Source organism: Cucurbita moschata, unplaced genomic scaffold (genome assembly GCF_002738365.1).
Source record: "Cucurbita moschata cultivar Rifu unplaced genomic scaffold, Cmos_1.0 Cmo_Scf00023, whole genome shotgun sequence".
Taxonomy (NCBI): Eukaryota; Viridiplantae; Streptophyta; class Magnoliopsida; order Cucurbitales; family Cucurbitaceae; genus Cucurbita; species Cucurbita moschata.
Genome location: NW_019268539.1, coordinates 654,861 through 670,095, shown reverse-complemented (window position 1 = coordinate 670,095; position 15,235 = coordinate 654,861). Strand labels below are relative to the sequence as shown.

Below are 15,235 nucleotides of genomic sequence, written 5' to 3'. Positions count from 1 at the left end.
AAAAAAAAAAAAAAAAAAAAAAAAAAAAAAAAAAATTAAAAATTAAAAAAATTAAAAATGTATAATACTTGTTTTCAAAATTTTCACCTTCTGAGTGGGAGAATCTGAATATAATCCTAAAAGCTGTTAAAAATAAACTCATCAAACCAAATATCACCAACTAATCCCTGCATTATCAACTTCATTGCATAAATTAGTGATATTTGGTTCTTTGTACTTAATCTCAAAGTGGCTTGCACAAAGGGAAAAAGTATTCATGCACTTACCCCATCACATGAGCAAAGTTTTGGACGGGCAAGTGAAAAGGAGAAGCTGTAATAGATTACCCCCAAAACCCAGTCAAACCAAATTACTTGATTCCACATGTGAGAGAGAGAGAGAGAGAGAGAGAGAGAGAGAGAGGTTTTGAAAGGATAAAGCTAAATAATGCAGAGTTTTCAAGTCATTCATCAACAATGTTCAAGGAAAAAGGTCACTTATAAAAGAATTAACAAACAGTGCATGCAAGAAAGGGAAAGTGTGACCTTCTATATTTGGAAAACAATCCAAAATGTGCTTATCCAATTCCATCTTTGTAATGAACCATGGAAGCACAGAAGCTTTACCAGCCAACAGTAGTAGGAAGCTGACTGGACCTCGCTATTCGCCGCTCGTCATCACCCCATCATCTGCACAAATTTTTCATTGATAGTTAGAAGCTAATTTCGACCATCCCCCACCCAAACACAACTCGGAGTCTAAACTAAAGAGAAGAGAGTTCAGTCAACAAGAAGCTGGCAGAGCTTTAGCCATTGCACTACATCCATTGAGACTACCTAAATCGTTACACAAACCACTCAAGAAAGCTTTCCATGGCTACATTCTATATTATTATTTTTACAAATGTCTAACGCTTAGGTTTAAACTCCATTATGGTTCTTGATTTTTCATATTAATTTTTGTTTTGACTTCCAAACGAGCTATTTTAGTCTCTCAACATGCAAATGCTTTATTTGTCTCTAAACATGCAAATGTTTTATTTGTCTCTCAACTTTTTATCAAAAGTATATCACCAAAGTTTAGAAACCAAAATAGAAGAAGCATAAGAGTTGAGGAAGATTTAAATCCATAGGACAAAGACTATGAGACAGAAAATCACCTTCAAGAAATCTCCGAAGATCCCTTGCAAGGGATTTCTGCGCCTTACTCCATAGAATTTCTCTGCAATTTCATCAAGAAACTGAAGCAAAATGCTGAAGTTAAAATCCGATTATATAACTCCAACCAAAAAAAGTGTTGATTTATCGAAGTTTCGGTAACAGGAGTTGCACCTCATTCAGGGAAGGTTCTCTCTCGATACTCGGCTTGTAATTTGCCCTCAGCATATTGAAAAGAGGCAAAGCATCTCTCTGCAACCTGCAAATGCATATTTTAAGTTCTGCCGAAATTCCATCCTAGAAGCATCTACCGGCAACTGCAATACTGGGAACAGAACTAGAAGAACTGACACTAAAAATTTAACCAGCAAGCCAGACTAAGTGTGTCTGGGAGTTCTTCTAAGCGTTGTTATTTAATTGAAACACTATTTCAGAAACATATTAAGGAAAGAAAAGAAAAGAAAAGAAAAGAAAAAGAAACAAAATTGCTTACCACTTCCTTCAAGAGAAAGGGTGCGTTTTAAGTATTTTTTAAATTTTGAAAGATATCAAAGAAAGTTTTGGTAATATTGAAAAATCACAAACCGCCACACTATAATTACATATTTACTAGGATTGATCAATCAGGTGTGAAGATTCAACCAAAGACGTCTTGGGGATCGGCAGATTGTGAGTTGCCTTCTTACATCATACACTATTTGATGGTTCTTTAACCATATAAGAGCTAATCTTTGTTCGCTAATTTGATTTTATTGCCATCATTATTCCCACTTCACACATTACATCTGCTGTAGTAGACATATTGTTGCCTAGTTAATTCAAGACAAAGAAAATGGATCTTACGTTAGCAAAAGATAGATGATAAACTCAATCAATTCTGAATCAGGAAACTCAAGTTCACCACATTCTTCTTGCTTCTTTAACTCATCAATGAGGCAATTAGCATCCCTTAGGTTACCAAGAGACAAGTACCTACACAAGAAAAAATGCTTTCTTTTCAGTTTAGAACCATAAAAATCTGAAATAAATTCCATATGGATGCACCAACGGAGATGAAGCTCTGAACTCTCATTGAACATTAAATAATTTTAAGTCATGGGAAAAAAAGGCTTCTTTCTTAATATTTAATATGTTTTCGATCCTGTTTTCTATTCCATAATACTTTTCTAAGGTATAAAATCTTTGAGCTTTGTTTCAATTTGGAGGGCATTGTTGGAGTTAAACTAGGTGGTCAATTACCCTTAACCAGCGAGATGAAAAATTGTTTGAACACTTCATGATAAGGTAACTACAAGTCTACATCCTTGAATGTAATCATTTAAATCACAATAACTGAAAAGATCCAAATAAACTGCCCAAACATTTTAGATGCAGCAATAATTCTAATATATATTACATCCAAGGACGATAGAGGATACAGAATTCAGACATTTTTTTTCCCCAAATGATAAGGGTTCAAATCCCTCTCTTTCCATTTTTATCAATTAATTAGAACTTTTCTTCCATTGTTGAGGAAAAAAAGGAACAGGCAAGTGGGCCTTTGAGCTCAAGGTGCAAACTCTTGAAATATCAAAAGCTAGCTCGATGAAAGCTGAGGGTAAGAGACAAATAATAGAGGCAAATTTAGCTCTCATACGAGCTAGGACATGGAGTAGAGGCTATCGCAGTTATACCTCTGTGTGTGTGTGTGTGTACACACACACATATAATGGAGGGTACAAAATTCTCTCTTTCACCCTGATGGTGCCCTCTTCGCAAGGTGAATGCTGAAACACAAATCAATTGCCCGTAAGGCCAGAGATTCCTGAGCATTTATCCCCTCCACTTTCCATTGAAATATGGAACAACCAACGGATCCAAAAAACTGCTCATTTGCACTACAGGGCATCTGTTCAAGAATGTTAAAAGAATAATGTGGATCCACTTAACTAGAGCATTTTCTTGGTCCCTTTGGCTCGGAAGGAACAGTACAATTTTGAGTGACAATGATAGCAAGCATGCATCAACAAAAGGGGCAACAAACGCAACAGAGCTTGATGAATCATTAGAGGAAAGGAGAACAATCTCTTATGAAACCAAAGCTCATGCCAAGTGTATAACCTTGATCAAGGCTTCCAAAATGTTGAGTTTTCTAAGAATTCTTTTTGGGGCAATCCATAAAGCTTAAATGTGCCAGGCCTATGTGTTTAAAAAATCTCCAAGTTCAACGGATGAAGACAGATTTTCCTTACTTTTATCCAATTTCAATAAGACAGCATGTCAACTGGTTCGAGTGCTCGTTCACACTCCAAAACTCCAAAGAAAATTCAAATACATCAACCACTTTCCTACCTTTTTGCTCACAGTCAAACTTGGTCTGCATTTCATATCTTAAAAGGTCCTTGTAAGGGTGGAAAGGGTTAAGGATGCAGTAGGAGACTAACTTTTTCCAAAGCATTGAATTTTGAGCCGATCATTATGAAAAAGGCAGTTCTAAGCAACATATGCAACCCGAAAAGAGGTCATTGGAATCAAAATAGGACAAAGGCTCAGTGAGTGATGAAGGGTGGACTAGGGAGCGGGCATCCACCACTCTGGATAATGGTACAAGAAGTTTGAAGAAAGAAGGCCAATCTATCTTATTCTTCGAAGAAGAGATAATACAATTTATGCAGCCCAAGACTTACTCGCTTGTCATCAGCCTTTCAACCTAGAAGATAAAACTTTCAAGTTTGAGCTCCTTGAACAAGTTGAGAAGAATTGAGAAAAGTGGCTGGAAGGTTTCACAAAGCCAATGGATGGAGATGAAGTAAATGTTATCTTTATGGAACTCAACTATTCTTACTTTGCATCCTCTATGATTTTTGTCAACCTCCATGGAAGACTTCCATTCAATCTTCGTAGGAACGGTTTCCTAGTTCAAACTGGGGGAACACAGTGTTTAGAGGTTAGAAGAAGGATAGATGGGTCTAGAGGAAAATTAGCTCGGACATTACAGTCATCACAAAAGTTCAAAGACATGAAATGACATGCTTAATTGCAATGACATCCCTCCCAATTCCCGATCCCGCAAGGGATTTTAACTTTTGTCTTCACCCTATTCCCTAATTTCTCGGATTTGGGATGAGATTGAAAACTCGAGAGGGCTACATGTAATGAACCAATTGCTGTCTATCATTTACAGAAAGGGGGAAATCTCTGAAGTTTCCAATAAGTAAGCACGAACATATATAACATCCTATCTTCAAATATTTCTTCAAGCACCTAACCAAACAAATACCTCCAAAAATATAATTTTAGCCGTCCAAAGCACAGAGAAAAAAATATATGTCAAGAAGGACCATCGCTCAAAGGCTACTATGAGGCTACATGTAATGAACCAATTGCTGTCTATCAATTGTTTCATAGCTTGGTCCATAATATCTCAAAATACAACACCCAAGCGAAGTGATTTGGCAATACACCACTATACCTACGGCTAATATCCTCAAATTCTTTTGTGCAAACTACACACTATTCGACACTTTAAAAGGAAACCTCTTAGTAGAACAAAACTGTACTCATTGCTCTATGAAACAGTAGTTCTAATCTTATATAAGTACAGTCACAAGTGAAATCATGTTCCATTTTAGTGGCTTTGAAATTGTCGAAATGACCATCTAACCCTTACAACTCAAAAATTCCAATTCTTCACTCTATACACCCGTATTAATGAAAGTAAAACACATGGACCATGAATCAATTGATAGTTCCAGGGTTTGCAAGATCATAATGCAGGTTATTTACTCATATTCAATTTTCAAAGAAAATTTGATAATAAAATTTCAATATTTGCAATAATTATAAAAATCCCCAAAGCTTGACTTTTAAAATTGACTCATTAAAGTTAAAAATTGATTGCTTAGTATGTACCCACTAAAACTATTGGCAACTATACCATAATACAAAAATTCCATCATTTTCAACAGATTTTCTATGTGTCAATATTTTTCCATAAAATTAGTTCATTATCACTCCAATTTACACTAACCCAAGAGAATTTCCTTGATTCGAGAATTTTCAAATGGTGGTTTATAAGTGACTTTTTGATAGTCTTACATTAAAACTGCCCGTGCAATAGCCATATCATCTTCACCTGGATAACACTGCAGGGAAGGAAAAAGCATTGGCTCAGTTGAATAATGAAAACAGAACAAGAAAACAGATGACAAAATGATCCGCTAAACAGAATACAATACCTCGAGTAGATAAACAACAAAAATAATCTTGATTCATTAGTTTTTTTGGTTGTCCTGGTGTAAAAAATACGTATTCTTTAAGAATTTTGCTGCCTCTTATCTTACATCCCATCGGAAACTTTTATTGTAATTCCGATGGCTTGGGAAGTCCAGTGTTGTATGTAATTTAATCATATCAAGAAATTATATTATTGTTGTTTCTGTCTCCAAAGAATAAAAAAATCTTATTTCTACTCATGAACATAGCAAACACTAGAAAGCCTGTACTCCCACTATCTACAATCAAGACTTAAGGTTTAAATAACCAATGATGTCAATATTTTCATTCTACAGTGAAACCATCGACAAAATAAAGTACTATTAACAAAATATCAAAGATAAAAACTAATTAAAAAAAAAAAGCTTTAACTTGTTTAAAAATGTCTATCTTATTAATTTACAAATTTTGTTACAAATATTTTTAATGATTTGTTAAAAAGATATCAATTAACATTATATTTTATAAATGTTTTCTGTTCCATGAAATTGACACCGACATTGCCATAGTCATCATCATTAGATCTTTTCATACCGTTAGAAAATAAGAGATCAAATCAAACTATCTTTGAAAAATATAGATTAATAGCTGCATAAGTACTAACTAAATGACTGTCGAAAGATGCAAGGGCCACAAATTATGTGAAAGAAAATAGGTCCACTTAAGGAAAATAATAATTTCAGGAGCAATTAGAATAATACACGACTTAAACCTTACTTCAACCAAATAAGTATGGAGACTTAATGAAGATTGCATACTGATCCTTAAAAAATGAGAGATAAAGAAAAGCTCTTATAACCTTGCCCATAAAATTCACTAACATAGATGCAAACTTCTTGGGGTTATTTCCTCGAACCAAGTGATATGTTACTCTGGTCATGTCCTGCAACAAGTAGAATACTGGAAGATTCTAATAAACCATTCAAAGTGGACAAGCAACAACAGTTTCACAATTCATGTTACTGGACCACGCTTCAACAATCATATTGAATGAACGATTGAAAGGTCATGCAAATGCTTCTCATAAACTTGTTAGCAAAAGATATTACAGCAGCAGTACAACGTGCACTGCCAAATTACATACTCATAAAAGATCTGTCTTGCTGGGCTATAAAGCAAACTATCCAAATAGTTTAAGAGGCTAGCTAAAAAATCAATCAACAATCCTTCTCAAAATGCTACATCTTGTTTCTATTAACAAGTCCAATAAGTCAATTCTAAAAAATCTAGACATTATGGACATTAGACACTGAAGTAACACAACTATTCTATCCCCAAAGGGACTGAAGTAACATTAGACCTGTCATTTACCTCTAAAATGAAGTGGATACACACAGAGAACACAAATTCTTAGAAACAAAGAACAAGTACAAACAAGTACTTAAAAGAGTGATATTCCCGGTCAAACCTACCACTTCTGGTGACTCAGAATACACGTATGTAGCAAGCATGACATGAATTTCTGGAGATCCACTCTTATGCGGTCCAAACTCCATAGACCACCTGATATATTTTAGGATTTGTAGAAAGCATGAACTCTTTTTTAGCACACAAGGACTATATATAAATGATTCGTCGAGACAGAAAAATTCTAACTTGATACCTATGAATGTATGACATAATTCAAAAAGTTGCACTTAAAAATAATCTANTCTATTTTTTTTTTTTTTTTTTTTTTTTTTTTTTTTTTTTTTTTTTTTTTTTGCTTATTCCCAATAAATAAATGACTAATTATAACTGGGAAGAAAATGGGCAATGGCTCACTTTAAAGCTGCTTTCAGAAAGGAGGAACATCCCTCTACACGTGTTTTTGCAGCACCAAGTGCTTCAGAAAGTTGTTGCACATCATCATCTTCCCCAAAATGTTGAGGCAATGGAATCTGAGGGAAATTCTGGTAAATTTTCCTGACACGCTCTAACATAATGTTCGTCATAATCATAAAAAGATGGGCATCAGAACTTCATAACAACAGTAGACAATAAAAGGTAGTAAAGATATGAAAAAAAATCTTCCATATTGCGGTTACCAAATTAATCCTCAAATAGACTTGTCTTAGAAAGAACTACAAGGAACATATGACGAAGTTAACAAAAAGAAACTGAATCTAAAATTGAAATGCATATACTGAATAACAAACACTAAAACTGCAATGGAAAAATGATAGGATTCAGATCATTAGAAAACAAAGATTTAAGAGAATTGAATATGAGAAATTACAATAACAATATCCTTTCAAAAGGGCTATTTCAATCTCAAGTCTCACCATGGGCCATTCAAAATTTTTGCCTAACTTTCAAACCTCCAACGCACTCTATTTAACCATCCAGTCTAACCAACTTCCAAGGAATTTTTTTTTCTGGTTTTGAGAACTTCCTATGTAATTACAATTATGGCACTACTAAGATCCAAGTTACATCCTCAATATCTACCTATACTCTTATAAAAGAAATACAATCAAGCATGTCAAAGGAACCCACCAAGAGTATTATCACCATAAGGAACTTTGCCTTTAATAAGTGTCTCCACAAATAACACAGCAAGCTCTCCTCCACAAGTAACCTGAAAAGTAGTAACCGTTAGCCATTTGCAACTCAATTGATGAAAAATATGAACTTCATTTTCCCCATTTTCAACACTAAAAGCATTGTTTTGTTTCCACACAAATCCTATGTTAAATCGATCATTTATGCAGATATTTTAATAAACAAATTTAAAAAACCCACAAAAAAAAAAAAAAAAAAGATGGGAGAATCACTATCATTGTAGGCTGAACCAGGGGTCAGAAAGAAGTCTCTCTCAAGGAAGAAATTTTTTGCCAAGATTTGCAGCAGATTTATCATCTCAAATAGAGATGGCCAGAAAAGGCGAGAAAGGGTCTTTAGAAATTTGGTATTCTCAGCAAGGAAATAATAGAGTGGAAAACCCATGTTCAAGGATTTTTCACAGAGAAAATGGGCTTAATTTCATGGAAGGTCAAAGGTTAAACTCTTGAAAGGTCAAAGGTTTCATTTTGAGGCTATATAAAGCATGTATGTTGTTTTTGTAAACTAGACTTAAAAATATCATTTGTGCTTTCTTTTAACCAAGGGCTAAGTTTCTTTGCAATCCTATGTAGTTTAGGTTGCATTTAAGATTGACATGATTTCTTGCTTGTAGAGCGATTCAAATCTTAAACAAGTTTTCTTACCTTGAGATATTTGATCAACAAAGTAATCTGGATCTTACTTTCCCTTAGGGTGATTACTTATCGTTTTGGGGTTCTTGGGTGGGCTAAATTAATATACCCTTGAAATTTGCACTTTGTCTCAAACCTACCCTAAAGCTTTCAAAACTTTCAATAATACTCTTAAACTTTAAAAAATAGTCCAAACAATACCCTTAAACTTTTTTTTAAAAAAATCTCAAAAATACCCTTAAACCTTCCAGAAAATCTCAAAAAGACCCTAACATTTAGCTTTGGATGAAAACCGTTAATATTTTGTTTCAAAAATACACTTTAACTTTCAAAAAGGTTTCAAAAAAACCCTCTTACTTTCAAAAGAATTTCAAAAATACCCTTAAACTTTTCAAAGTGTTTAGAAAATACACATTAACTTTCAAAAGTGTTTAAAAAATACACGAGTTTTAAAAATAAATTTGATTAATACGCTAAAACTTCTTTAAAAGCTACAAAAAATACCTTTTAACTTTTTAAAAAAATTAAAAATACCCTTCCAGTTAGTACTGCGTTTCAAAAACACTTATGAATATGAACTTTCAAAAGTAACATTAAAAAATTTGAAGATAATCTATGAGATGTTGATAGAAGGTTTTCGTTATATTGACAATACGATTTCTTTTAACTTATAAAGGCAAATGGTGTCTTTTAAAATTTCTTGGGTATTTTTTAAACACAGTACTAATGGTAAGGGTATTTTTGAACTTTTTAAAAAAGTTGAAGGGTATTGAGAAAACTTTTTAAAGTTCAAAAGTATTTTTGAAACAAAGTACTAACGGTTTCCATCTAAAACTAATGGTAAGGATATTTTTTTAGACCTTTTTGAAAGTTTAAGGTATTATTGAAACTTTTGAAAATTTGAGTATTTTTTAGACAAATTAAAAAGTTTAGGAGTATTTTTATTAGTTTAGCCTTCTTCGATGTTTTGGACCTAAGGGTTTCTTCAATAAGGTTGTTAGATTAAATTACCATGAGTTATAGTTTAAGAATTATAGTCATTTGGGATGAAATCATCTAGGAGTTTGCATATCCATCAGAATTCTTAGATCCAATTGGCTAGAGTTTTTATATGAGTAATCTTTCTTGATTACTCAAAAGGCAGGATGTTGACACTGGTATTACCTTGTGTCCATCTCTATTACCTTTTTCTTCTCCAATTCCCTAAGAAAGTCACTAAGGACCTTGAAAAATGCATACAAAACTTCACATGGAAAGGGCCTCCAAAGAAGGGAGGAAATAATCTAGTTAAATGGAGTATAGCTTCTTTGCCGGCATTGGACTCACTACTAATCTAGTGTATAAAGAAATATTCGCCGATGACGATGCTAGAAACATTGCTAAAGACTTATTTGACCCCCCCTAAAACGACATTATAAAACCTTTATGTTTATCTCTTATGCACAAAAGTTGGAGGCTATTTTTTCTTTTTTCTCTCTTTAAAATAAATGAATAAAAAGCCCTACGTTCACATGGCAAATGAAAGAATATACACAAGCAGGCTACAAAATACAGTCAATCACAAAAGAAGCCAGAAAAAAAGAAAAAAAAAAACACTATCACAAAAGACGCTCCAATGTTGATAAATGATGATAATAGACAAAGGATCAGTACACAAAGCCTTTGAACCTAGTCATAGTCCACACCTACACCTATACATCTTCAACCCCTAAAAGTCCTATTTCTCTTGAACCAAGTGTTCTACAAAATAGAAGGTTCTCCACAGGGCTCCTCCCATGCCCCTCTGAATGAAGGATGGAATAGCATCTCTTCTGACATCAATCAACAAGCACAACTACAAACCAAAAGAAGACCAAAAGTCTCCAAAAAAAAATGTGTCCCATATCAAGGTGGCATAAACACGAACTCCACAGCACACTGTCTAAACTCTTAAAAACACTTACACAAAACACACCACTACGGACCCAACAACATGGAAAAAGCTATTTGAATAGATTCAATAGTGCTAATCCACCAATGCAAGGCCTACTAGACAAAGAATCTAACCATCCTTAGGACTCTTAACATTCCACAAGGAAGAAAACAAAGAGGGATTTGGAGGGGGAAACCACATAAATGGAAAAGAACGAAAAGAAAACCCAACCAAAGGATTGGAGCTTTAAGAACAAACATCCCTACGAGATCCAAGATGAAAATGTATCCCTAATAATAAATCGGAGGGTAACCAAGGAGAAACTAAATACAAGGTTAATAGTTCTCCAGACCATACTCATCAAACTTATGGTGCTGGAGTTGACAAGGATTGAGATGATATGAGCAAAAATCTGTAAGATATGACTACTTTCCTTTTGAAAGGCTTGTTTTTGTTAGATATTTTATTTCATTTTATTTTATTTTTAAGGGAGAATAGTACATCAGCATATAAGCTTAGTTTTTTTCTTCCAATTTTAAAGTTTTTATTTAAATGACTATTTTAGAAAACAAGGATTCTCATTGTGTATGGGATCAAAAATTTAGAAGGAATCTTACTGATGTGGAGATTGAAGAGTGGGCAACTCTCTTGAACCATTTACTTGCTTTTAGACCGAATAACAGGGAAGATTTGAAAGTGCAGATGCTGGAAAAGGAAGGTTAAATCTCCTTTTTTTTCTTTTTCACAAGTTTATTTTGCATCAAGAGGCTTTGGACAAACAAAAATCTGATATTACGTGGCAAGCCTAGTGTCCTAAGAAGGCCAAGATTTTCTGGTGGATTTTCTTTTTTGAGAGGCTGAATACTTGCTGAAAAATCCAAAGAGTACATTTCCCTTCCCCCAGCTAATGCTATCTTTATAAAAGAAGTGAGGAAACTTTGATGCATCTCTTCTTTCATGCCCGTTTACTGCTGATTGCTGGGAAATGTTGTTTAAATTGGTCAATATGCAGTGGTGTTGGCCCAACAAAGCATCGGATGCCCTCCTTCGACTTATTGATAGCCCTCAGTTTAAGGCTCAGACTAAAATCCTATAGTTCAATGGTGTATTTGCTCTCCCTTGGAGACTGTGGTCCGAACAAAATTCCAGATTTTTCATGGTTAAGAAACTAACAAGGGCGTTTTTTGGGATTTGGTTACTCTTTTTGCTTCTACCTGGTCTTCTACTTCAAAAGGATTTTTTTTTTTCATTATAGCCTAACTCATATTTACACCAGCTGGGTTTCTTTTTTGTAACCCGTTGGTTTGTGGAGATATCTCATATCCCTCTCCTTTTGTATTCTCGCTTTTTACAATGAAAATTATGTTTCTTGTTTAAAAAGAAAAAAGAAAAAAAGAAAAGGGGAGAAGAAAACAAGGATCCTAAGGATGGAAGCGTTAGTTTTTCAGCTCTCGAAAGCTTTAATATTTTCTTGTTTTTTTTTTCCCTTCTTTCTTGCAATTACTCCCCCTCAGCTATTGTTTTCTTAACTCTTTCGTTGCTTTTACCCCTTTCAATTTCACAGTATCGATGAAATTTGGTTTATTATCAATGTGTCATGTCTACATTCATGAATAATATTTAAACCAATATACTTTCAAGTTTTACCAGTTCTCAAGAGTTGAGGACTTCAAATATGGCTACGAAATTTCAATTTCAATTTCAATTTCAAAGCCTAAGTAATAGCGCCATTCAGAATTTTAAAATAAGGATACACTGTGCTACAAATGCTAAAATAACATTCAATCCAGCAATTACATACGCAGAAAAGATGCAACTAGCTTTGACCTGCTCATGTTTCAACTGGGTACAAGCCCCTGACTGAAGAATATCCAAGGCTTCTGAGTACCTTTCTGCAGCCACGTATCTGAAATGAGACAAACACATGTTCAATAACATGCCTCTCGATTCACCATTTTTTGCATAATCATTTGGGTGAAGACAGTGGTTTTAACAATAATTGAAAAAGTATAAGTCTGTTACTATTTGTGATTGATAGAAATTGCCAGTTATAAACAGTTTAACTAGGAGTGCAGCAGAGACATTGGGAGTACTGGTTATCAACTAATCACCATTAATTATCTACTAGTAAGAATCACTTTCTAAGTGCCCATTTTGCATAATAATTTGGAAGGATTTATTTTTTTAAGATCAAAACCAAATGAAGAAGGTATTACTGTACCTTGCACTGACAGATTTGTACATCTGTTGAGCACCGTAGTAGTCACCACTGTCGACAACGTCTTCTATTTTCATAATATGCTGTAATCACAGTTTCAAAGAAGTTAATGCAGTCTAAACATTCCTCGACTCAGTTAAAAAACAATGCATTAGCCTAAAGAAACTAATCGATTCTCAACGAGGGAGAGGTTAAAACCAGCTATAAAGCAAGAAAAACACACAAACACAATGAACATACTGACTGGAGGACAAGGCTTCTGCTGAATGAACTAAAAGGGTGATTTAAATAAATGATGCCACGAGTATATTACAAAGTTAAAATTAAAATAATCCATGAAACTCAAATTCTTTTGATCCAAACACGACATCCTCAATGATTAGTGTATCGCTTATCTTCGCTTTCGGTCAGAAATTGATAGTAATCGCAAAAACAAAACGTCATGCAATTTCTTCATTTCAAACAAATCATGAGAAACGGTAACAAAATGAATCGCGATAACAAAAATAGAGTCATAAAATTTTTATACCACTACAATTTCCCACTCAAGGCTCAAAATAGTTCTTGAACAACGTAAACAATGAAGAAGAGGGAGGGAAAAGATCTGTAACAACAAGTTTGGAGCATTCATTACCTCTTGAACCGGAGGCAACACAATTCGCCTGGATCTCGCGCGGGACATGGTCTTCTGCAACGGGTGGGAGCTCATTTTGATTCGAATAACGATGGCAGAAGAATGAATTCGTTTAGTTGATGATCCTTGAAGAAAGAAGAACAAAACCAGGGACTTTTTGTTTTCGGGTTCGATTGAGAAGTGTAAAAGAAGAAATGGAGGTACGTGATTATAATAAGCCTTTTTTTTTTACCAAAATAACCTTTTATATTTCTCTGTCAAAAAATGGTATTTTTCAAAACACGATTTTACTAAAATCGTTTTATCTGCCACCACAATAACAAAACTTATTTGGAAACTTTTTAGGGTTTTTTTCTTAAATATCTTTTATATATATATATATATAAATTATATTTAAACATTATAAATATATTCGAACCTGAACGCTCACAGAAGGCGACATTGAATTCAGAAGTCAGAAATAGAAATACCGTTAATTGAGAATGTTGAACACCCCACTACAACAAATAATAGATACGATAGCTATTGAAAAATGCTATTATAGACTTTTTATAGTGTTTTTCGTACGTCGTGACAGACTTTTTATAGTGTTTTTCGTACGTCGTGACAGCCCATGTTATTCGTATGTCGTGACAGTCCATATTATTAAAAGTCTAAGACTTTTTATAGCTAGCATTTTTTTATAACTATAATGGATACTATAATAAATTATGAAGCTATACCTTATATAAGTTGTTATGAAAACCTTTTATAGCACTTTTTTTTTAGAGCTATAATAGGTTTAAGATAACAAAAATATTATGCTGTCTTTTAATTTATAATAACATTTTTTTTAATATTATAATATAATATTTAAAACTTTAATCGTATGTTATAATAATACTATTTAATCTTTAGGCTCAACAATATTTTCTTTAATATAATCTAACTCAAGAGATATTATAATGTATTTACAGTGTATTCAATTAGATGTACATAAGTTTTAAGAAACGGAAACACATTACTAAAATCTACAAAAGAATAGAGACAATAACAGTGTCCAAGCTCTGTTCATCCAACTCTTTTAACACGTTGAGCAGCCGATTCCTTAACACGTTGTTCATCCAACTCTTTTAACACGTTGAGCAGCCGATTCCTTACTAGTGCATTATCTTCTTAGGAGCAAGCTACCTTTCTTAAGTGTGTTATTTGAGTAGGCATAATATCCCAACTTTGCCATCAAAAATATTGTTTCCAGCAGCACGTTCACTCTCTTTTATCGCTTTGTTCCTCCTGCATCCTCTGTACACAATCAATAATGAAGATATCAACATTGCTTTCATGTACCTCTTGGACTTAACACCTACATTTTCTTAATCAAGAGGAGTAAGACAGATAAATAGTTAAAAACTATAACAAAAAAATGAAAATTGAAAATTGAATTTTCTGGCAATGTCCAAACCAATATGGAGTATTAGTTAGATTTTTCCAATGAAATAACATCTTGAATTGTAGCATCTCATACAATCACCTTTAGATGTCAATCCTTCCCTCTTGATTGTATTAAGAGGATATTTTGCCGTGATAATTAGTTAGAATATATCTTAGATATTTAGGAAGTTGTTAGTATAGATTTGATTAACAGTATATTTTATTTATTTACCGGATTTAATTAGATATATATTTTTCTATTTTTAGGTATTAGTTGATAGTTTGTATCCTATTTAAACGTGGTAAACCTGAATGAAGATCATACTTTCGATCCCAATTCTATTTCTATTTCTCATTCTTAACATGGTATCAGAGCACCGATCTTGGTGTTCTTAAATATCAAAATTTCCTTTATGGCGGAATCAGCCAAATCTAGCTTCAAAATTTCGGATGTTGATTTAACACATCCGTACTATATTCATCACTCTGATCAGC

At 33.5% G+C, this 15,235-nt stretch overlaps 1 protein-coding gene and 1 long non-coding RNA gene across 2 annotated transcripts in view; both read right to left on the bottom strand.

Moving 5' to 3' along the window:
- Nucleotides 1-299: 299 nt before the first annotated feature.
- Nucleotides 300-13,531, bottom strand: LOC111460396 (Golgi to ER traffic protein 4 homolog). The gene is made up of 12 exons (XM_023103645.1): nt 13,331-13,531; nt 12,700-12,779; nt 12,306-12,384; nt 7,869-7,950; nt 7,155-7,305; nt 6,803-6,893; nt 6,190-6,273; nt 5,214-5,260; nt 1,980-2,108; nt 1,311-1,395; nt 1,139-1,219; nt 300-668 (listed from the first exon to the last, which is right to left on the bottom strand). The coding sequence occupies exons 1-12, from the start codon at nt 13,403-13,405 to the stop codon at nt 657-659; spliced, it is 996 nt and encodes a 331-aa protein (XP_022959413.1). The 5' UTR covers nt 13,406-13,531; the 3' UTR covers nt 300-656.
- A 698-nt stretch (nt 13,532-14,229) lies between these two features.
- Nucleotides 14,230-15,235, bottom strand: part of LOC111460399 — a 5,821-nt gene continuing 4,815 nt past the window's right edge. Inside the window, exons 2-3 of the long non-coding RNA XR_002713419.1 lie at nt 14,439-14,611; nt 14,230-14,390 (exon numbers count right to left, since the gene is read on the bottom strand). This is a non-coding gene — a long non-coding RNA (uncharacterized LOC111460399). The remainder of the gene's footprint in view (nt 14,391-14,438; nt 14,612-15,235) is intronic.

Excerpts from the sequence above, each read along its gene's own strand:
- LOC111460396 (XM_023103645.1), bottom strand. The coding sequence starts at position 13,405 with ATGAGCTCCCACCCGTTGCAGAAGACCATGTCCCGCGCGAGATCCAGG. Across the intron at positions 6,274-6,802 it reads ATTCTGAGTCACCAGAAGTG|GACATGACCAGAGTAACATA; the intron begins GTAGGTTTGACC and ends TACTTGTTGCAG. Across the intron at positions 1,220-1,310 it reads GAGAACCTTCCCTGAATGAG|TTTCTTGATGAAATTGCAGA; the intron begins GTGCAACTCCTG and ends ATTTTGCTTCAG.